At 37.3% G+C, this 24,107-nt stretch overlaps 1 protein-coding gene across 1 annotated transcript in view; it reads right to left on the bottom strand.

Annotated features, from left to right (window-relative positions):
• The window catches only part of TTC27 (tetratricopeptide repeat domain 27), a 143,132-nt gene that overhangs the window by 22,348 nt on the left and 96,677 nt on the right, over positions 1-24,107 (bottom strand). The window contains exons 11-13 of the mRNA XM_074863362.1: positions 13,687-13,782; positions 11,365-11,487; positions 4,989-5,216 (exon numbers count right to left, since the gene is read on the bottom strand). Coding sequence (XP_074719463.1) covers positions 4,989-5,216; positions 11,365-11,487; positions 13,687-13,782 — 447 coding nt within the window. The remainder of the gene's footprint in view (positions 1-4,988; positions 5,217-11,364; positions 11,488-13,686; positions 13,783-24,107) is intronic.

Raw genomic sequence — 24,107 nt, 5'->3', positions numbered from 1 at the left:
ACTCATCATTCAAGGAAGAAACTGCACACGAGGAAAAAACAATGTTTCCAAAAATCTCAGAGGGCAAAATTAATAGAAAAAAAACATTTAGTCAATCTCATTTTTTAAGCCTCTTTTACCGACCAAGTTTCCAGAAGTCCGGCACTCCCACATGGCTGCTACCTTATTAACTCCCCTTTCTCTTCTTTCTAGATCAATAACTTTCTGGACATGAAAAGCCAGGGTAAAGATGGGACCAATCAAGTATGAAATTGAAGGCTAGCTCCAACTCTATAGCTCAGGATACAAACTAAACAGTGCTTCTGTAAAGGGTGAGAGAAAAACAATCACTGCATTTTTAATAATTCTAACGAGTAACAGCAACACAATCTCACTTCCGAGCTTGTTCTTCCAGAACCTGATTTGACTGAAACTTCCACCATTTTAATTTTTTGAGGCTGATGGTGCGCAGCTACATCCAGTGCTTAAGTTTGTGAACTCCTTTCTCAAGGAAAAGTTACAGCATGAGGAGAAAGTAAAATGATTCTTTATTTATGTGGAAAAAAGCTATATAAGCAGGTACCTAGTAAAAATAATAACAGTGACTGCTAAGAATGATAAATAACTTTCTTTTCTTAATAATTGGAAACAAGGTATTTTGCCTAGTAGTAGCTATGTATGAAAGTTTTGACTGAATGGAAAAAATGTAAGAACTGGACATGATGGAGAAGGTTGAGAAAGGTGTCCAAAAGGCATCCTTTAGCAGACAAGAAGAATGAGATGAAAAGTCTCTGGCATGGGAATTAAGTCAAGGAGCTTCATGAGATGGTACGATATGGAAGCAAAAAGTAGACAGAAAATGGAATAGGTTGTGCAGATGGAAGAATGTCATCTATATGTTAAAGAAAACTTCCACATCAATCATATAGAAAATTAACTGTGTAAATGAACAACATAACTGGTATGGATTAAAATTTCAGGCCTCAGTTAAAAAGCAGTATAAAGACTGTATCTCAGAGTACTTGACTAAAATGGAGAAGGTAACATGCTGGGGTATATCAGAAGGCTGTGAAAGAGGAAATCCCAGAAAATACAGGGAGATTTCAATTATTCTGCATAGTTTAGTAAATACCATAATGGATGAATTTCCAAGACTAAATTTTTTAGGTATGAAGAAGCTAGTCAGAAGACAGTACTTACTTTGATCCTGACCAGAATGAATGAGCTGGTTCAAAATGTTACCATACAAAAGATACTTTGTAATATATCTAGATGCAGTAATCCTTCAAGAACAAAGGCAACTCATTATGTTGGCTGAGGAAATTAAATTTAAAGAGATACTTAAAATGGAAAAGCTATGTTAAAAACTAAAAGGGGCAGCTAAAAGACTAAAGGTCTACAGAAAGACTCGAAACATTTAAATAGAAGACACTTCAAGGCTTGGAGCAACTGCATATTGTCATTCAAAAAGGCTCTACAAAGACTAGACAATTATAACGGTTAAAAACAAAATAAAGGAGATTATTAAGAGGACATACTTTAAAAGCTGGTGTGCTAGACAAATGAGAAAGCTTGAAAAGAACAAGTCTGACAGGTTAAATGAAAAAACATGGTAGTTGTGTAAAAAAACCAAACAATCAAAACCAACCAAATGAAAAAAAACAAGGTTCATTGCCTTTGATCTACTATAGCAATGAAATGGTATTTTATTATCCCTTAGATATCTGGAAAGGGAGCATGAATTTCTTCCACAATGTAAGAAGTACAGTGACTCTAATAATATATTTAGGATACACTTTAAGAATAGACTTAAGCAATTTTTTTGTGGAAAGAATGGTAAGAATTCCCTTTTTATTGGAGAGGGCACAAAATCTGCAGATCCCATTGGCTGATGTAACAACTGCTCTGAGGAAAGTGACTGACTGAAACGCAGCATAAGGAAAACCTCACCCAAAGTTCAAAAAATGACTTTTGTCAAGGCTTGTGGAACTAGGTTAAAGTTCTTTTTTGGGAAAAAAGTGCATTGGCTAGAGGTTCAAATGTTGCTGCTGATTGGAAAAACACATGAAAATGAGCTGTAAATTTTTATCCTTTTCAAAAGTGAAGACAGTGACCAGCAAAGGAAGATAATTTAGGCTTGAACTCTTTGTTAAAACTTGCCATCAGGAATTTCCAGGCAGTCTTTAATAAGTCTAAATGATTATGAAAATGCTTTTAAGAAAGTCTAAACAATTCTCTCATATTAGTGGGAATATCGTTCCAAAATAACCTAATTACAGTATAGCTGAATACTTAAAAAGAAAAAACCCAAATCATATATCTGAAGAAAATCTCTTGCATTTTTAAAGCAATTTCTACTATTTGCATACAGCAAATACATGCAGATTTTTTTTTTCAGAATCCAGTACTCTTTAGTACAATAGTCTTAGGAGTGCAGCAGTGTTTAGAAACAATCTATACTCTGTAGAGCAAAATTAGTCTTTGAAGTTAGTAGTTACCATAACATTTTAAGAGCTGTAGTTGAGTGAAATCCTAGCTGATTACCTTTTTAATTACTCATTTTTTGGCATTATTTATCTTCCTTATAATTCAGTTTCTTTTGAACCCAACATACTGACAGAACGTAACATAGTTTTAAGTAAGTATAGAGACTTATATCATCATTTCCAATGAGAGATTCTAGCTTAACTCGTTTAAATTACTTTTACTATTACAAGATGAATGAGAAGAATTCTTGAGAATAAGGCTCTCATTGCATTGTCCAAAACTTTAAATTCCGGATGTAGTTGATGGCAAACTGACCTCTAAAGTGTGACTGTTTTCCCAAACTGGAGAGATCACTTGTCTTGCTTCACACACAAGAAAATTCGCCTGAGAAGTTATGAGCCAAATAGTCTAGCACAAAAGAGGATTATTCTTTTCTTGCAGACTGTGACATGGTGGAGAATGGTGTGGGGAAAAAAAAAAGGTGCTATGAACACTCTTATTTCTGGAAAATTGAAGTGACTAGATATAGAGAACCATACAGTTTTCAGCACAAGAACGAACAAATCTGTAATTTAACAAGCCGTAAGTTTTGTTACACAGACTTTCACCTCTGGAGAACTGACTGCATGAGCTCTTTGATCTCTGGAATTGCCTCAGCCCAGCCTTGCAAGATGCCCACAGTGAAAGCGCAAGAGAAATGCATCTGTCATCCACTGGGCATGTACTAGAACAAGTAATTCTGTGAGCAACAGTGCTAATGAAGATGAGTTTCTGATATATTTGAACTAATATATATTGATCCTTAGTGGATCCTCCAAAGTTTAATATGGTGGTTGGCTCATAGTGCAAAGACCTACCTCAGAGACCGCAACCAAATTTGACCAGTTGGCCAAAGAGTACACAAGATTAAAGAAGAGTTGACAGAGAATGGTTTTATCCATTAGATATTTGGGGGAATCACTTGCTACAGTCTAAAAATGTGTTCCTCCAAAAAGGTTTTTGATAGTCACAAAAAAAATATTCTTTGTAATAGGGAGTCCTTGTTTACCTGATAAATTAATCACAATTCTGGAAAAAATGAATGAATTAATTAGTATTTTCCTTGTATTAAAGTCCTTGCATCTAGAATCACCTTCCTTTCTGCTCTTCGTCCACAAGACATCCTGGAATAGGAAACAATTAATTTCTGTAGTGACAGAATATGGATAGACTTTAGAAGACCGCTGTATGTATGACTGACATACTGCTGTATGTCAATCCACACTATCATTTGCTCAATCTATTTGTTTGAAACAATTCATCTGAATCTTAAATAGAGCTTCCTGAGCAACCAGAGGAGGAAATGTTCTCTTTCTTATATGGACTGGCCTATTTTTCTTGGAATGCCTTTCATTTTAAGCTTCCTTTGGATAGGACACAAAGTAAAAAAGCATCTCAGGAGGATACCTCTCCGTTTTGAGCACTGTAGGCCATCTTCTGCAGCCCTTTATTATCTGGGAGTCCTCTTGATTTCAGTAAGGTTCCTATCTAAGTAACATATATTTTGTTGGCATTTCCTGAGTCAGTAAGAGAACTGAAAGACAAGGCAAGCATTTTAGTTCATTTTGCTTTCCATTCTGAAGGTGTTTATAAGTTATCTGGAGTTCACTTGAGTAAGAACAGGACTCTGATTCACTGGAATAAAATATGCCACTGAAATACAAAAAAGCTTCCAAATAAATGACTTTGAAGGCTGGAGACCTTTAAATTTTTTCTAAAGCAGAAGTCCAGCTAGTTATGTGGAACTCAGAACAGCAGCTTCAGCAGTACTTTTTTGGAGGGCAAGAAGGATGAATATCGTACTTTCACATGTACCTGGAAATGGCTACAAAGAACACAACTTATATACACGAACAACCACAAAGCTGTTTTAAATTCTCAAGACCTTTTACGGGGTGGACCTTATTAGGATAGAATATAGTGGTTGAGAAACTGAAACAAGATTACAAAAACTGTCAGTTTCAGTTTTGGTTTCAGTTTTGATGCATTACTGTAATAAAAGCTACTGTCATCACAAGTGTAACACAATGCTTCTCAGTGACTCCAAAGCAGGACAGACCAAAATATTTGAAAACAATTTCTGTGAAATACAGAGATCAGTTTGTAACTCAAAGCCAACAGACAAGGCAAAAAGATAATTTCATTAAAATCTGTACAGCATTCTTCTTGTAACTATTTTACTTGACACTTGTTCATGATTTATTTGATGACAATTATTAATTTTCAATGGCTTGACCTCTTTGAAATAGAAGACCTGTACAGGCAAAGAGTTTGCTGCATGCAAAGACCTGAACACAAATGGATGTCTTCATTATGCTACCATTTTTAGCTTGGCTTTCAAGCTGTGGTGAAAAATTTGCTAAGAACAGTAATAAGCTGTTACTTTGACAACTGTGCACAGAATTGCCTTTTAAAAAAGTGTGTCATCATTCATAACTGAACATACCAACTAAAACAAAGCCACACGTGTATCATTTCCCAACCTGCATAGGGTTGATCTGCACTGAACGTTCAAAGCACTCCACACATTCCCTGAATTCCCGGTTGCGGAGATGGAGGAGGCCTTTGCAGCGCTGGGCACGGGCACTGCGATGCCTGGAGAGCTCCCAGGCCTTGTCATAATACTGGTGGTCTTTAAGAACATCACCAAGCAAACAATATAATCCTGGTGTTTCCTTTTTCTCTAATTCCCGTCTGAGTATTTCTTCTGCCTGTTAAAGAACAAAGAGAAATCAATACATAATGGGACAATTTATTTTCAGCTAATCACCTACCTGAACAAATACCACTTTAGCACCTTGCAATCATCAGTTGAAGACTAAGAAGTAGGGCTAGTAAGGAAATAGTATATTGATCCAACACAGCAGCAAAGATAAAGTCTAGAGAGAATCTGGTTCCAAACTGGTTTAAAAAAAAAAAAAACCAACTTCAACATCAACATAATACAGTGGCTTTTGGTTTAATGCACCAAGGAAAATGTATCCATTAAAACAAGCAGGAGCTTGTTCCTTATCTGATATATTAGGTGTGTATTCTGTCCAAAGAGCAAATATCAGTCCTGGACATCAAATCTACACCTAATTCATAGCAATGCAGTATCAGCACCATCAAGGTATGTGCAATCCTAAGAGTTTATCATCTGTGTTTTTTACATATCCTAATAAGTACTCTTGCAACGACCATCATTCCTTTTTCTCTAACTGCTCTTTTCTGAAAATAGTTATTTCCATTCTACTATGTCTGAAGACACATCCATTTTCATACTGTTAGTTTTGGAAATGCTACTCTTGTACGTAAGATGCAGAAGTTATAAATTTATTTAAATGTTTGAGATAAAATATATTCAGATTATGGAAAAGAAGACACAAGCTGGGTCTCCCAGACATCTATTATGTGCTGTAACCAACTTTCAAAAGCTCTTTATCTCAGGGTCACTATCTTGCTCTAACAATAAAATTATTGTTTCTCTTTTAAACAAGAGATAGTCTGCTTTCTGTGGCCTTTGAAAAGATAAATACACTGGACAGATGATCTGTTGTTCAGACCGAACTCTTACCTCAGTCCCCTGCTGCAAAAATGTAACACACATAATTCAGCTTAGTATAATTTTTCTATTAGAAAAGACCATCTGACCAAGAAAGATCCAACACAGTCTGCCTCAGAATTAAAGTTTGACATTGTAATTCTAGTTATTCTTCTATCATAGCTAGTTTATGTAAAAGGAAAGCTGAGTTCATCTATGCATTTAAATTATTACTGCTTTTCTTGTTTCTCTAAGAACTGTTTTCTTTGCCCTTCAGATCACCTCTAGAGAATCAAAGTCTCTTCCTCCTCTTCCTCCAATCAGTAAAATTCATTGATCCTTTCTGAAAATCATTTTTAGAAAAATTATTTTGGTTTACTTTGTTTTGAACTATTTAATACATAGTAATTTTAACACTTCATTATTACTGCCATTTTTGTTAAATAAAGTAACAGTAAAGCCTACAGATATTTGAAGTGCACAAATGTGAAGAAGGGATGTATAGTTTAGACTTCTAAAGAGATTTCAAACTAGCAAAAATGGAATCCCATTAAGAAAATTAGTGGCTGAATATTAGGAAAATAATTTAATGGCAAGTGTTTTTAAGTGCCTATGGAACAGTTCTCCAAAGAAATCCAAAGAAACTATTACTTAAAATTTAGAGTTAGCCTAGTCAAAGCACTAGAAAACCTCACCTAACAAGAGGACTGCACTTGCAGAGCGTTTGGTTAAAGGGCAGTTTAATTCCCCTTCCCTGCCTCCATTAGTTGCTATGACAAGATTAAAGGAACACATATTAATAATAGATCTTTAAGGTGATCTAGAGCAGAGAGAACTGGGTGTTTTATTATTGCAGTAATCACATTAGGCACCAAAAGGTAAGGGTTTTTTCCTCTTCAGATGAAGAAAAAAGACTGAAATGTTGCTGTGCAAACAGCAGCTACGAGGCAAAAAGTGCATTGCATGCTGATGCTCTACCTCTTCCCTCTGCAGGGCACTCTCAAACTCAGATTGCTATTCTGTGGCAGTGTCTAGTACTAATCATAAACTGGATAGAAAGCCAACCATTCACTAATTGTAGTTCACATTTAAGAGCATAAAAACATCATGTTCTGGTCTAAGCTTACAAGAATTCATTGCCAACACAAATATTTCAGCACACAGATAAAACAGAGAACTAAATAAGCAGAAGCCTGACTTCTTCATCTGATCAGCTATCTGATCACCTCTCTGGCATGTTACAAACCCTTTTATTACTTAAATCTTTAAAAGCTAATACAAAGGATCATAACTACAAACTAAAAAAAACCTGTATTCTCAAAACATCTGTCATTTGCCTTTTACAAAACCAGATAATACTCTACAACTTGATTTCTCATTTTTCTTAGGTTTTTGTGAAGAAAAAAGCCACTCCTTTCTAACTCTATAGTAAACTACTTTAAAAAAAGTACATTTAATCTTTGATACGAATCCTGCTTCTGCAAAAAACAAGTCTTAACAAAAATATCAAGAAACATTTTCCACAAAGCTCACACAATGTACATAAAAGAAATACAACCACTAGAGATTTATTCTTACCTATTAAAGAGATATTAGTGATTAATTCACATGCTTTGTAACTATAAATTATATGTAAATGAACTAAGCTTTGACAAGAAAATTATCAATTAAAAGTTACCTAAAAAGAAAAAAATGAAGCTGTATAACCCTTGCTGACTGAACAGATGTAATTATAACAACTCTGCTTTTCACACAATGGTCTGCATCAGAATGGATGAAATTCAATACTCAGTTCAAAAGTCAGTTGATTTAAACATGAGAAAGATTTAGGCTGTTATCTTGGTTTCTGGACTCCTATGGTTGGTATGGGAATTAAATAGGCAATGCTTCAGAAAAATCCCCAATCAGTAAAGAGGGTTCTGTTTTAAATAAAATGTGCCTTTTTATTACTTACTAGAGAGACTCCTGGAATCCAAGTTCAAGATTCATCCTGCATTTGGCTTCCCAACCCTAAACTCCACTTGCTGTCCCATCCATGTTTTCCTATGCTTTTACTTCATTTGTTTCCTAAAAGATTCATTAGCCTCATCCTTCACAGATCTACCAGTTCTGTTATTTGACAATTCATTCCTCTGCTAGTTCAAAGTATTCTCTGAAATGCTTTAATCTTTTCTGCTTGCATGTTATTTGCTAGGCTACCATATAAGTAGCATGAAAAAGCAAAACAGATGAGTATGGAAAGAGGTAGTGAGAGAAAAGGAAAGCTCTTCATTTTTCATTTTCCCTATAACTTCATACCTGACCTTGGGCAAGCCATTTACTCCTCTTTTGCAATTTTGTAGCTACATACAGGAGTGCTTAGCTGCTTTCTACATCTGTTATGATATCAGTGGAAATCAAACAAGTTCTTGAACAAGCTCATGCACCGATCGGTATAGTACTACTTGACTTTGCATCTGGGAAGCATTTCCTGAATTTAGAGGTGAGTTTCTGACATCTTACCATAATTGTGTTTCCTTGCTCAAATGTTTTGAGATATCTGTGTCATGTCATGACAAGAAAAATAACTCTGTAGAATGTGGACTGCTGGGTATGTTGGTCTAAAACCAGCCTGTGTACCATGCTGTTTAATCTGAGGAGATGATGGAACAGTGAAAGGGCTGAAAACAGTGTTGTAAAACAGAATACCAGGCTGATGTTAAAAGGTAGATCTCATGAACTTATCAAAGGTCACAGCTACCATGCTCTAGAGCTCCTGCAAGGGAGAAAGACCTCACTTCAATTGGAAGAACTGAAAATTCACATCTCCGGTTCATCCTTTCTTTTTTCTTTAGCAGAGAAATAGTTTTAATTTTAGTGTATTATCCGTTTCCGGTGAAAGTTGAAGAGACTTCTTCCACCTTAACCAAATAAAGCTGTCCAATGTAAATAATACTCTCAAGATCTCCAAGTCCCCCTCACAGTTAAAAGAAGGGAGAGGGACACTTTTCAACACCAGTTCTCACTACACACACGGAGATTAGCGTCTCCTTTTGCAACAAGTCTGTTAAAGGAATACAAATAAAAGACTGGAATGAGAAAGCCACAGCAACTATCAACATACTGTGCATTCGAATTTTATAATACTTCTTTTTTTTGGTCTGTGCCCTGTTTTGCTCATCACTTGGCACTCTGTTACTCTTCTGTTGACTCATGTTATGACATCAGTTTCTACTGATTTTGTTCAGATTATGAACAGAGTGAGTATAGAGCCATATCTAGTAAACGATATGTATATAGTAAAAGAATTTTGCTAAACGTTAGTGGCATCTTACTCTCCCAAATTTTTCCTGCTACATGGCCTTATTATAACTGAGTGAATTATGTATTTCCCAAGTGCATAATGTGGAGCTTCACATGCTCTGTTTCTTTGTCAGTGCATAATTCAAAGGTAGGAGGAAGGAACATACTACTTCGATGTGTAAGTACTCAAATGCATTGATATTGTTGATATCTGGCTGTTTTATTGATTTTTCAGTATTTAAATTCAGGTTTTCTATATAAAAGCATTTGTGAGTGAAAAGCATGCAGAAGTTTATTTAATAGACTTTGTTCTTTTGGGCATATATATGCTAAGTTCTTTGGTGACATGAACATCCACTGAACAACATACTGCTCTAGTAGATTCCCATGCATTTCTAAAAGAATAACTACCATGTTTAAAAACATAAAAACATTTTTGATAAATACAAACAGTTCACCCTCTGAAAGCTTTCTGATAAGTAGCTCAAATAGTCAGTCCCCTCAGTGTAGAGCTAAATGTTTCTAGTTTTCTGGCTTTTTTTGGCCTGAAGCTAGCTTTTTTTTTTTCCAGCACTACCGTTACTTAGTACCTACATAGCATTTTCTGTTTTTCAAAGCACAGCACAAACCCTATTCTCAAAGCATTTCTAAGCAGTTTCCTGTGTCAGATATCCTGTCCTATTCTCTGAGTGCCATTTTCATAGCTCCCTAAGGGCAGTTTGTGATTATAACTAGGATAGAATGCATTTCCAGGAAATGGAAAATATTGACCTCTATTTCTCCACTGTACTGAAAAGATTGGGATATTAGCATACCATCCCCAAGGCGTGCATAATGTGACACAGGATTTGCCAGCAAAACATCTGTCAGTTTATAATGACCAAAATCTAGGCATTGGTGCATGACAATCAGAAAAAAATATGTAAGTATGAGAAATTCTGCATTTTTTCTATTAATTGAAGTTATAGCTCTCTATTCTGTAAGCTTAAATTAGTTTAAGCATAGTCTTTGTACTTATGGTGTCATAAAGGCACACATACGTTCACATATTTAATGCTACCATATACCAAACAGAAGAACAGGGAAGAAAAGAAAAAAACATGGTTTTGTCTGAAAGTGCATACTTCTGAAAGCTATATAAATTCTGGAAACAATGCTTGATAGCGTAAGTTCCTGTTACAGTCTTCCTGTGTGAGAGACTGCACCAGAAAGAGGACACAGCTGAGGTTACACACAAGTAGGCATTGCTTCCAGGTATCATTTTTAAAAATCTTCCTACCATTGCTCTAATTGTAACAACAAAATAAATCAACAACAGGAAGGTTGCTACAGCCTGCTACCAGCATTTTTAAACAATTCTGTCACCAATACATAGAGTTAGGTGATGGCTTTATATTGTCTTTGTCTGAAGCTGACCACATATAGCTGCAGCAGTGTTAAAGAAATGATGGAGAAGTTCAAGAAAACATCAACATAGGCTTCACAAAATAAAGCCATTTAATCTTAATGCCACTTCTTGTCTCAAATGTTTATGTAATTTGAATATGTTAACATTAGTTAATTAAATACATCAAGCACTGATGTTGTTCTATTTAAAGTGTTTTTAAAAACTACAGTTAATACTTCGAAATCAAGTGGGAAAGAAAATTAATATCCCTTCAGACAAAGCTCCAAGACCCCATCATGAATGATTGGTACAGCCTTCTTGAAATGTCCACATTACACCTTGTTGTGCATTCATAGTTTTTAACTTAATTTTCCTTGAATATTTTCAAGAATCACTATTGCAATCTGCTTGCTTCGTAAAGTTATTTCTTATTTACAAACTTCTACTTCATGTGGTCATTACTCCGAATCTTATTTTCTGTTTTTAGCAATAACAGGTTATGACAGACTCATACATCATGTGTCCATTTTTCCTAAACAGACTTTTCTCATGATAGCCCTGTAGAAGTGAGTGTCATTAGTGAATTTACAGCTCAAGCCAGACAGTCCTTCATACTTCAGAACCTATTTGAAGACAGGATCTCAGCTGTAAAAACCGTTTTTCTTACCTTTCCATGCTGTCCTGCTCTTTCATAGCAGATTACTGCATCTTCCCACATTTCCAACTCCTCAAATATCTGTAAGGCAGAGCTGGTGCATCCCAGCTCAAAGAGCAAGCTTGCAAGCTGACGCTGGAAAGATAAGAAATTCCAGGTAACTGAAAATAGATAAGTAAATAGTATTTACATTTTTAAAAGATGTTAGAGGCATTTCTGACATCAACAAGAAGCAGACAGAATATGGAATTATTCTCCCAAAACCTCAAGCTGGAGCCTCAAACAACATATATACATCCAAAAAAACCCAACCCATCAACAGAACAGTAATTGTTTTGATTTGACTTTTGTTCATGTCAGTAACTTAATTACTTTGAACTAGTTTGTAATATAATGCAAAATGGAAACAGACATGGCAAGGATGAATTGACAGAGCCGAACTTCCACCCCTTAAATGAGGGGTGGTCTGTGTGGCTGCATAGCAGCTGCAGTAGGATTTTGGGAATGCTGGGAGTGGGAAACTGAAGCTGAAGGAGGGCATTTGCATTGTTCTTCTAGCAATGCTTTGCCATAGTAATCTCTACCTGTGAAAAAACACAGATGGGAGAGAAAGGCTCTGATACAATTTTGTTAGGTACTTGTGAGAAATCACTGTCCCAAACAGCCACTGTCAAAGAATGTTAGTTTTCAGTCAAATCAATACTGGATTTGAGTTCAGATTCAACTCCCTAGTTGAGTTTTCCTCACAGATAAGTCAGCTTCTTTGTTATTTCAAATTCAGCTATTAATTCGGTGCACTTATGAAAATAAATGAGTCATCTTTTCAATTAAAAAAACCCAAAACACAAGGTATGTTCTCATGACTTTGAAAAGTTGTCTTTGGTCTCGTGTTTATTTTTTAAGAGGAGATTAGAATCACGTATAGGTTTTCATCTTTAAAAAAAGGATAACTTATTTATGATGTGTGACAGATATACAATCTGGTTTGCAAAAACAAATGGGAGCATTCTGTTTAAGGACACTTAATTATGCTACGAGATCCCATACAGTGAACCTCTGCAGTGTTTTTGTTGATCCTGAATTGATTCTCTGAAGTTCTCTGCAGACGTCATGGACCTCACTTTATAGGCTTGGGTTCCATATCTGTTACAAATCCAAGGAGTTACCATAGGGGAATAGACTGGTAGTCAAAAAATTAAGAACTGGCTACAGTTCTCTGGCATAAATATGCAACAAACTCTGAAAATCTGTAACAAAGTAATTATTTGTTAGCTTGATAATAATCATTTAGGAAAAAAACTACATTTGCCAGTGTCTAGAACTAAATCTCATTTATGTTTTATTAAATTTACTCAGAGTCAAATTTGGCAAAATTTATATAGGCAATGCCTCTTCATTACTATGACTAGAAGACTGCAGCCATCTTCCATTATAAATCCCTATTTTAGTATTTCTATCTTTGGCTTGGAAAATTGGCTTGGATTGAACAGTGCCACTCTGACAACTGGTAATGAAAACCACATTTGCTAGTTTTATTGCAAGTGCCTGTTGAAAGGTTGTGTGGAATAATTTCAGAATGTTAAGAGAAGATACAATTGATTAAAGCAACATGCATTGAGGTTAGAAATCAAGAAGGAATAAAACACCATTAAAAGTAAGCAACATGAACACCTTTAGAGGTAATGCAATGCAAACAGTTTTCTTAAGCTTGTTAAATACAGCATCATCAGGTAAGACTCTAATGTGTAGATTTCTGTCTAGAAAGAGTTTATTGTCAAGATAAACAGTGCAGTTTTGAAAAAAAATAAATCCTGTCAGCACTAGTAAAAGGGGGCATGTCTGGAAAATAAAAACTTTCTCAGCCCAAGGAGTTCTTCACTGTACTTTTGACTCTTAATTTGGCTGCTTTGACCATGATCCATCTCCTGCAAACAACCCAAAGTGAGTGATCATCAGAAGATGAGAAAGACACAAGTAATAGCATAAGTAAACCAGTAATAAATAGTAAGACAGTGGCAAGATTATTTTTCCAGGAGATATTTTGGAAGCTTTTAAGTTTTGGTCCATTTTTTATTGGAGGAAAAAGGAAAGTAAAGAAAAATTGCACAACAAGCAATTCTGTGCATAACAGAACAAAACAACTGAAAGCAAAACACTGAAGAACTTGATTTCTTTCCGGAAACACCTGGTGTGTTGTTAGGCTATGTCTTTATTTCTACAGTGTTTCAACTGAAGATCATATCACGCTCTCTTGACTTTGGAGTCATGCAGTATCAAAACCAATAAGAACATCAGGCTTTTAGTGTAAAGCTTGAAATAGGATTGGCTTCATACCTGTATGGCCCAATGTGGAGGCACCTGACAACAGTAGAAAATCTTCATACGTTCAGATACTGGTGTATTTGCATCTTCAAACTGGTCTGCAAGTGCCTGTAAATGCAAAATATATTCTGATTTAGTATTTACTTAGACTTAATCAACCTAAAAAAAGTAATTTAAAGCTTTCCAGATTTTAGGCATTCTTGACATAATGAGAAATTAAAGATAACACTAAATGCCAGTGAGCTTACACCATAATATGCTACAAGTCTTTTTATTATCCCATGTAAGAAAATGTAATAAACTTTTATGTAAAAACACTTTATTACATCTAATAATAAATAAAAAAGCTTTGAAGAGATTCAAATTTCAAAGTCCACAGGAATAAGAATCAAATTTACAATCCCAAACAAATACTTGCAGAGTAAAACTGTGTCAAATATTAGTGACCTTGTCTAATGCATTTCAATCCTTTACCAAGTTTTTCCCTGTCTAAGATAGTATTGTTGTGCTTTAGGCATGAAATTTCTTATTAAAAAGAGAGAAAGATAAATATAGTATACTGGACCATGCTTTTGGAAAAACAGTTCTAATATAGAATAAATTACTGTGTCTTGGAATACAATTCAATTCAGGCTTTTCTTTTTTTCTTTTGGTGGACCTTTGGATTATTGAAATGTTTTCTTCTGAAACACTCTGAAACAGAACGGTAACTTTTGCATAGTGAAAATGCAGCAACTTCAGCACTAACTTTTTTCTCTGAAAATCCATTATGAAGTTATTTTAAAAAAAAATCTAACAAGAAAAATAACATATTAAAAGATAGGTATAGTCAAAAAATTGTTTAGAAATTTTAAGATAAGGAAGAAACTCTCTTCAAATGCCAGTCATCACTAAACTTGCAAATTTAAGGCCAGAGGTATACATAAGGGAATATCAAATTACTTGCCTTCACATGATTCATCTATCCGAGTCTCACATATAACTCAGTCAAAGATTTATAGAAGGAGCTAGACAGGTTCTCAGAATTTTCTCAGCATGGAAAATTAATGCAAAGGTTCCCAAACAAAAGGAAAGATTGGATAGAATCACTTCTTTGTCTCTTTCTAAATCCAACTGTTGGCTACCCAACCTATATCAATCATGCAAATAATAGTTATGTAAAATTAAAATAATCAGTTATGTGATTTAAACTGCTAAGCATATTGTAACTGCTATTGATGTTAATGGAATTTATTATGTGGCTTCAATCTTTTAATAAGAAAAAAATCACAACAGGCAGCAATAACTTAGGCTTTAAATCCATGCTTAACCGCCTAATTTTGAATACTAGTATTTAAAACATTCAGTCTCATTCACATTCTCTCTCATAAAATTATCTCCAGAGACCTATTCCTAGAGATTATCCAGAAACCTACCCCAAGAAAATGGCTGAGGTGTATTTGTAGTAAGAAAAGGGACAGACTAATAAAATCGCATTCCTTTACATAGTTCCAAGCAATCCAAAAGGAGTCAGACACAAATAAAACCTTTAAAGCAAGTTTTATTTAATTACAGAGTTTACTTGACTATGAACTATATAACAAAACATATTTCGCAGTTTTAGTTCTGCTGAAATGTTCTAATGCTATGCAGAAGCACATTTTTCTATATTCTGTTGCAACAAAAATTAAACTGAAAAATTGTCCGATTCCTTGGGTAATCATTTTACAAGACCAGACAAAGTAGTAAACTACAGTTGGAAAATTTAAAAATAATAATCTTTCTAAGCCTGAGCAAAGCCAGAAAATCCTACATATGTCCTGTAAAATAATTTTTTGGGGAGAACAGGAGAAGGAAGACAGAAAATGATTTAAGTCAACCAAAATATTTTCTTCTTGTTTCAGCTTTTTTTTTTTTTTTAATTTCTATTGTTCCAAAAGAAAAACCATTTTTCAAAAGCAACATATTTTATTGGAAAATTTGTGGCCACATCGTTTCTACACTTCCTAAGCAGAAAAGCCTAATGTAAATGACATGTTGTAGGAGAATATTACTATTAGCAAGTAGAATTCTCCTCCTTCCCAAAACAAATACTGTACTTGTTCAGAGTTCCAAAAAAACCTGAAAATGTAGGTAGAACATATGAATATTACACATCCCTTAAAAAAGAGTAAATGCTAATGAATTTAAAAGTCATTAAAATCCGTGGTTTATCACTTTCTTATATGTTGAAAAAATAAGCTCTGATAGTTCTGTCTACTAGTGAAATACAGAAAATGTTACTCAAAAATTTCTGAATTCTATGTTTCTGAAGAAATAATATATGTGTTGCATAGTGGTGAGAAAATGAGAATCCTAACCTTATTGCACAGCTAATACCTAATCACGGAACCATAAATCAATAAAATGAGCAAGAGAGCACTGCCAAGTGAGCATTCTTTTTCATTAATAATCTTCAACATAAACACTGTGTGAAAAAAAAATCTATATAAATACAAAATATTTGCAACACAGTCAAAAGAGATAAGATTTGGTGTCTTAATTTAACTTGAGCCTCAAATTCCTGCCTTGGAAGTTGTTAAATAAAACTACAGCAGAAACCAACTAAAATTCACAACTCTAAATGATATACAAGTTCTTCCACATGCAACATTTAAAAACATTAAGCTTAACAGATCACCCACCACCACGTAACACACCCTTTCCCCAAGGCTTGAGCTGACATAAATAACGAGTTCTTAAGTCAAAAAACACAGTACAGAGAGATACATTAATCCAGTCTGGAAACAACAACAACAACATAGATAGTTTGGATGGAATTTTACATAATGAGCAAAGACTACACTATTGCCATGTGAAAGCAAGAAAAGAGCTCTAGAAACCACAACTCATTCTCCCCATCTCATACTCAAATCTCTGGTATGAGATTAAAGAAGTACAATAGGTAGCCTGTGTTTGGGATAAGTATACCGTGTTAATTTGAAATGATCACATTTGAGATTTTATCAACCTCAGTCTAAGCACTTCACTAATCAAACTCAGCTAGTAATTATCCATGACTTGACTACATGAAGTTTGTAAAGGATTTTTTCCATCTTGGATGTTGTTTCCATGCACTTATTCCCATTGCACATCCTTGCTTTGCTTCCATGTTCAACATATGTGTAGCATCACTATGGTCCTGATGATAAAGTATTGGCTTTGATCTTGAGCCTGACTAAATTTCAATCTCTTCATCCTCTCCAGAATTTTTACTGTCCTTTTCTTCTATGGCTGACAGAGCTAGAGCTTTTTCTTTTTAGCCAGACCCTATCTCTGTACTTAATCTCTGGAAATACTATTACACTCATAGTTTCTTGTCAGAGCTGTCATTTTCTTTATGATGTAATGCTATTTGACTTCTCAACCTACTTATAGTACTGCTTTTAAACTTGTTATTGAACCAGCTGGTCTGAAGTCCTTCCCTCAAAGTTTTGTCCCTTTTGTTAAAATATAACCCTCAGGTAGCTTTTTACATTTGAGAAAAACAAATGGCAGATGTTCACATCCTTCTTTCTATTCCTATGTCTTAATTCCGGATGAAATAGTTGACTTTCTCAAAAAAAATGTCCCTTACTATGTAAAACTGTAACTATATGTAAACATTTTTCCTTCCCTTAAATCTGAAGGATCTCCTGATCCAAGCTTCTTTAGGTAAAAATCCCCCCAAAACCAAACAAAAAAAGTCCCAAGCCCCAGTCTTTTCAAAAGAGCAAGATACTCATTACTTACCAAAAACTTCTTGAAAAATGCATCACACTTTTGTTTGTGCAGCAACTATTTAATTCCATAGGGATCTCTTCCTTTAATAACACTGAAGATAGGCCTGTCCATATTCAAACCCAGCATTGCTGGCCCCAATAGAAGATCTCCCTCAAAATAGTCTTGACCCATAGACAGCATTTTATCCATGCTATTTCATGTCACATCTTCCCAGGTTTTCGTATGTGACTGCATCACTTTTCCCTTTATCTATCATATTTTCCAACAAGAGCATTTCCAGTTTTAGTGTTCCAGCCATGTGGAGCAGTTTGCTAACAACTGGCTACGTGAGAAAGGGCACAGCACCGAGGAACTGCTGACAACGGCGACGTGATGGGAAAATACCGAAAAGTATCAAAGAAGAACAAAGAACAGAAGCAAGACTATGTAGAAGGCCTTGCAGAAATCATAAGGGGTGGGATTGGTATTTAACCTTAGCAACCTATAAGGAGCTCGCTTTTTGCAATATGTATGAACTAATTATTGTAGATATAAAAGAAGTGTGAGTACTAATAAAGTTGAGCCTTTGTGCATTAAATGATGGCTGGGCTCCCTCTGCGTTCTTTCAACAAATGGTGACCCCGACGTGATACGTGCCAAAGGACGTATAAGGCGCCACGAAGGATAAAGACCAGAGAAGGTGGTTCAGGTCCTTAAGCAGCGAGGATGGCGAAAGGCAACTGAAATAAGAGAAAAGGCCCGCGCCCTGGGTGTCATAAGAGGTGAACCCTGCTGATACGTGCTGCCGAGACCTGGAAAGGCTGCAACGGAAAAATTCAGGTATGGACAGGCAAGCAGCATATGATTTATTTGCATCCTGGCTGACACAACGCCGGGTTGAGGGAATAGATGTAAAAAAGGATCTTCAGGGGCTTTTAGCTTATGGGGTAGAGCAAGGTTGTTTTATTAATCCACATGTAGTTCATGAGTTATCGGAATGGCGAAAATTTGGAGATAAATTATGGGAATTAACATTGAACGATGATAAGACAGCAAAAAAGTTGGGAAAGTTATGGAGGGTGGTTCATAATGAATTGCTAAGGTATCAGGCTGAAAAAAGAGCTGCACAGGGCGCAGTTGCGGCAAAAGAGAAAAACACCAGATATGGGGAGGAGGAAACTAGGTGGCCATTACCGCCTACGTTTCGTGAGCTTGTTTTACCACCTTTACGTTCCGAAGAGACGGGACAGGAAAGCTCAGAACGAGTTCTCCCTACCGCTCCTACCGCCCCTGCCCTGAGTAGCCCTGACGCGTCCAGCCCCACTGTGACGCCGGAAAGAGAGAATTCTACTCCTGGCTCAGAAGATGGGCTGGGGATAGAGATCGCTAAAGAAAGGTGTCAGGCTTGGAATGCATTGGCACGAGAGGGGTTAGAGAAAGGGGATGAGGCGATGACTCAGATGGCGACAGCAATGGCTTTTCCAGTTCAGTTTCAGCCGAACCCAGCTGGTGGACTAAATGCTACTGTTACGGCATTAGATTGGAAGCTTTTGTCACAATTGCGCTCTACAGTGAGTTCTTATGGTGTTACTGGTGAACCAGTTCGTCAAATGTTAGATTATCTCTGGAGCACTCAACTTCTTTTGCCTGTAGATTGTCGGGGTATAGCAAAGTTAATTTTCTCTCCTAGTCAGTGGTTGTTGTTTAATGCGCATTGGCAAGTGAGAGTATTAGAATCGGTAGCGGTACAGCGGCAAGCAGGAGATCCATTACAAGGGATTACAATGGATGAATTAATGGGGTTAGGACCTTATGCTAGAGTAGAAGCTCAAGCATTGCTCGGTCCGGATAAGGTGAGAGAGGCAATGAGGTTAGTGAGAGAAGCCATAGAGCAAGTGAAAGAGCCAGGCGGAGTTCCAATGTATATGGGGATTAAGCAAGGGAAAGAAGAGACTTTGGGCAGTTTTGTAGATAAGTTGGTAAATGCAATTGAAAGAGCAAGAGTACCTATCTACATGCAGGGTGCTCTCTTAAAACAATGTATTTTACAAAATGGCAATCCTGCTACAAAGAGTTTACTGAATACATTAAGGGCAAATTGGACTGTAGAGGAGGTACTTGAAAAGGCGTCCTCGATACCCACTGGACCTCAGGCTTTTCTTGTAGAGGCAATAAAGAAATTAGGGGAAGGAATGAAAGAACAGGCTCAGGCTACTCAAAGTCAGGTTATGGCAGCCCTTGCGCCTCTCCAGACCTCGCCAGCAGTTAGAGTGCAAACACCTCAAAAGGGGCAGCTGCGGTGTTACCGATGCGGAGCTCCAGGGCATGTACGAAAGAGTTGTACAGCCAGAAATGTATGGTGTCAAACTTGCCGATCCAACTCCCATAATGAGGGGGTTTGCCACAGACGGTCGGGAAACTCCACACGGAGCGCGTTCGCCGGCCGCCGCGCGACGACGAAAGTTGCAGCCGCAGCGCAGTCCTTCAACCCGCCACCCGGGGAAGTCTCGGGTTGGACCTGGCAGCAGCAGTAGATGTTACCCTGTTAACAACTAATCCTCAAACAATATCTACGAACGTACGAGGACCTATCATCATTAATGGGAGAGCCATGGGAGCTTTATTATTAGGAAGATCATCGGCATCACAATGTGGACTATTTGTTTTACCGGGAGTTATCGATGCAGATTATGAAGGTGAAATCTATATTATGGCATATACATTGAATCCACCAGTAAAGATTGCACAGGGACAACGGATTGCACAGTTGGTGCCCCTGCCACAAGTGACTCAAACAATACGACCAATAACTGAGGAGAGTCGCGGAAACAAAGGCTTCGGATCCACAGGAAGCCTGACCCTGCTAACACTGAATCTGAGTACAAGACCCAGAAAGACTGTTCACCTGTCATTTCAAGGTAATGCAATAACTGTGGAAGGGTTGTTAGACACAGGCGCAGATTCCAGCGTACTGTCGCCTTCTTCTTGGCCACAAGGCTGGCCGTTACAAGAGCATACCACTACCATCACTGGCGTGGGTGGTTTAACCTTAGCTAATCGAACGCCGCCCCTGCAATTAACAATTGAAGGACAAACAGTCACAGCAGTGCTTGCTGTAGTGCAATTACCTCCAGGGGTAAACTGTTTAATTGGAAGAGATGTGTTAGCACAAATGGGAATAGTTTTGACAAACGATCACCATTTATCCTAATGGCCATTGCTTGGACTTTCCCGATCCCTATAACTTGGACATCTGACGATCCAATATGGGTAAAGCAATGGCCACTAAAAAGGGAAAGTCTTGAGCAAGCACACTTGCTAGTACAAGAACAATATCAGCAAGGACATTTAAGATTATCTACTAGTCCTTGGAATACTCCGATATTTGTCATAAAGAAGAAATCAGGCAAATATCGACTTTTGCATGACCTTAGGGAAGTAAACAAACAAATGGAACCAATGGGGGCTTTACAACCAGGTATGCCGAATCCAGCTATGTTACCTTATGAATGGCCTATATTGATTGTGGACTTAAAAGATTGTTTCTTTACGATTCCGCTTCATGAAAAGGACATGCGCCGATTTGCTTTCACTTTACCAACAATAAATAGAGAAGGGCCAGATCAACGGTTTGAATGGACAGTTTTACCACAAGGAATGAGAAATAGTCCAACTTTATGTCAGATTTTTGTAGATGCAGCCTTACAGCCATTACGTCAAAAATGGACTAATGTTATAATTTATCACTATATGGATGATATATTATTTGCACAGAAAGAACCATTTACAGAAGCACAGATAAAAGAAATTGTAAACACCCTTGCAAAGCAAAGATTGGTAATTGCACCAGAAAAGATACAAAAAACAGCTCCATGGAAGTATTTGGGATTGTCTTTGATGAAACAAATAGTAGCACCACAAAAATTGACAATTAATCCTGAAATCTCAACACTGCATGATGCTCAGAAGCTATTAGGAGATTTACAATGGCTAAAACCTATAGTGGGCATCCCAAACGAACTTTTACAACAATTACGACCACTGTTAAAAGGAAATGACCCTGCACAGGTGGTGTCTTTATCAGCAGACCAGAAGCGAGTGCTACAACAGATTATGGACCGTATTACTTCTGGACAAGTGCGTCGGAGAGACGCTGAGCTCCCCCTGGACATACTTGTGTGGATGGGTTCACAGCATTTGCTCGGAGCTATTACGCAGTCTAAAAAGAAAACGGGGGAGACATGGGTGCTAGAATGGATCACGCCAGCATATGTCGGAAGTCGAATGCAGAGATTTTTAAGCAAGTGGGGAGTGAAGCATGTAACAGGGATACCGCATTCTCCCACAGGACAGGCCATAGTTGAGAGAGCAAATGGTACCTTGAAACGTTATGTAGCAAAATATCAGGAAATACAGGATGTACAAGAAAGATTAGCAAAAACATTATTTGTAATGAATCACTTGTGTATATTTGGAGACACAGAACAACCACCAGCTATGTTACATTATGAAAAGGCAAAAGTAAGTGAGGGAAGGAAAGAGATATGGGTAAATTATAAGGATCCAAAAGATGGATTGTGGAAAGGACCAGCTAAAGTAGTAATATGGGGAAGGGAATATCTTTGTGTTTCTACACCAACAGGCACCGCATGGGTTCCAGCGAGATGGGCGAAACCTGCCGCACCTCCCAATGACGCCGGAAGAGAGACAAGTTCATCGACAGCGACTGAAGATTCAGCCGGTTCTAGCGCGGATTGAGAGTCTACTTGGACAATCACTTTACTGGGCAACGCTGTCAGATGTTTGGGGAATTATTGAATGGTTAAATGTTAGTGTGACAAGGGTTAGTCACGCTTGCTTAGGCTGCCAGAGTCAAGACCATAAGGCCTGGGTAAAACTATTCTGTGGGGGGTGTGAGAAAAGATATTGGATACATCAATCACAGCTATATTTTGGGTTAAGGTGCATTAATTGTCGTAATGCATGGATTCATGAGAATCCACTGAGTGCACTTGCAAGGTTAACAGGACAGCCAGCTCAAGAGTTTGTATATGTGTGGGAAAATCAGGAGTCATTATATTTGTCAGCGGCTGTTTGGTGGTTACAGCATCACGAACAGCGGCTAGTGCAAGAATCAAAATCTGTGTACTTACAGACTGAGTGTTTCATACATAGTGCTATCCCTACATGGATGCAGGTTACTCCCCGTAGGTGGGGACAGATGCAGAGACGATATCTAACAATAGGGAAAAAGGTAAAACAATGAAACAAAGAGGTATAATTTGTCTTTACATCCTCACACTAAGTGGAGCAATAGATGCATTGATGAGGTTTAGTCAGCCAAGGAACCTGCATCAGGGTGAAGGATGGGTAGTTCCACAACCCAAGCAGAATGTCTGGGTAACTTTGGCAAACATGACACATCAAGAAACCTTGTGCCTTTCTACTGCGAATCCGGAAAATCCATTCTCCACCTGTTTGGTGGGAGTGCCAGTAGACACATGGCCAATCCCACAAACCCTTCAGGTTTTCTCTCTTTGCAACTCTCCAAAAAATTGTACAGATAATTGGGATGGTGTATATAGTCACCTTCCACAGGTTACGCAAGAACCCCAAGAGCTAGAGTTGCTAGGCTCTGTTATAATGGATGCTTGTGTGTTTTTTAATTACTCCTATAACACCACACGGAGAGGGCAAAATGTGAATGCAACTAATGCTGCTTATCATAATTCAACTGCTTGGTGCAATTATACTTCGACTAACATCTCACGATCTTTTGCTGTTCCTCTTGCATTACCTCCTGGTGTGTTTCTAATCTGTGGAGATCGTGCCTGGGGAGGCGTCCCATCTAAACTGAATGGAGGTCCGTGTAGCCTCGGACGCCTCACGTTATTAACACCAAATGTGTCAATGATTCTAAATATGACTCGAAAACATAAGCGAGTCCCAAGGACCGTTCATCAGTTTGAAAGTTCTTGTCGAGATAACGTTGAATTCTGGAATCCAGGCCAGATCATAACGGCCTCCATATTGGCACCAGGAGTTGGTGTTGCAAATGCCTTAACGACTTTGAATAAGTTGGGATGTTGGCTTGGCAAACAGACTAACGCTACTTCTTTAGCTTTAAGTGGCCTTTTAACTGATGTTGATAGTGTTAGACATGCTACTTTACAGAACAGGGCTGCGATTGATTTTTTGCTTTTAGCGCAAGGACATGGATGTGAGGAATTTGAAGGAATGTGTTGCATGAACCTGACAGACAATTATTCTTCAGTCCATGCAAAGATTAGGAAATTGCAAGAAGGCCTGCACAGCTTGAAACAAGTAGATGGATTAGGGATTGAAAGCTGGTTAAAAGAATGGGGACTTTCAGGATGGTTAATATCTCTGATCAAGTCTATAGGGGTAGTGATCTTGGTAATTGTGGTTGTACTTTTGATGTTGCCATGTATTGTCAGTCTTCTGCAAAGGGCCCTGCAGAAGACTGCCTCTGCAATATTTTTAGCACAAGTGCAAAAAGAAAACGGGGGAGATGTGGAGCAGTTTGCTAACAACTGGCTACGTGAGAAAGGGCACAGCACCGAGGAACTGCTGACAACGGCGACGTGATGGGAAAATACCGAAAAGTATCAAAGAAGAACAAAGAACAGAAGCAAGACTATGTAGAAGGCCTTGCAGAAATCATAAGGGGTGGGATTGGTATTTAACCTTAG

The sequence above is a fragment of the Strix uralensis genome, chromosome 3 (assembly GCF_047716275.1).
Source record: "Strix uralensis isolate ZFMK-TIS-50842 chromosome 3, bStrUra1, whole genome shotgun sequence".
NCBI classification, from domain to species: Eukaryota; Metazoa; Chordata; class Aves; order Strigiformes; family Strigidae; genus Strix; species Strix uralensis.
Note: the sequence above shows the minus strand (reverse complement) of the source record. Positions and strands in the feature narration are given on the sequence as shown.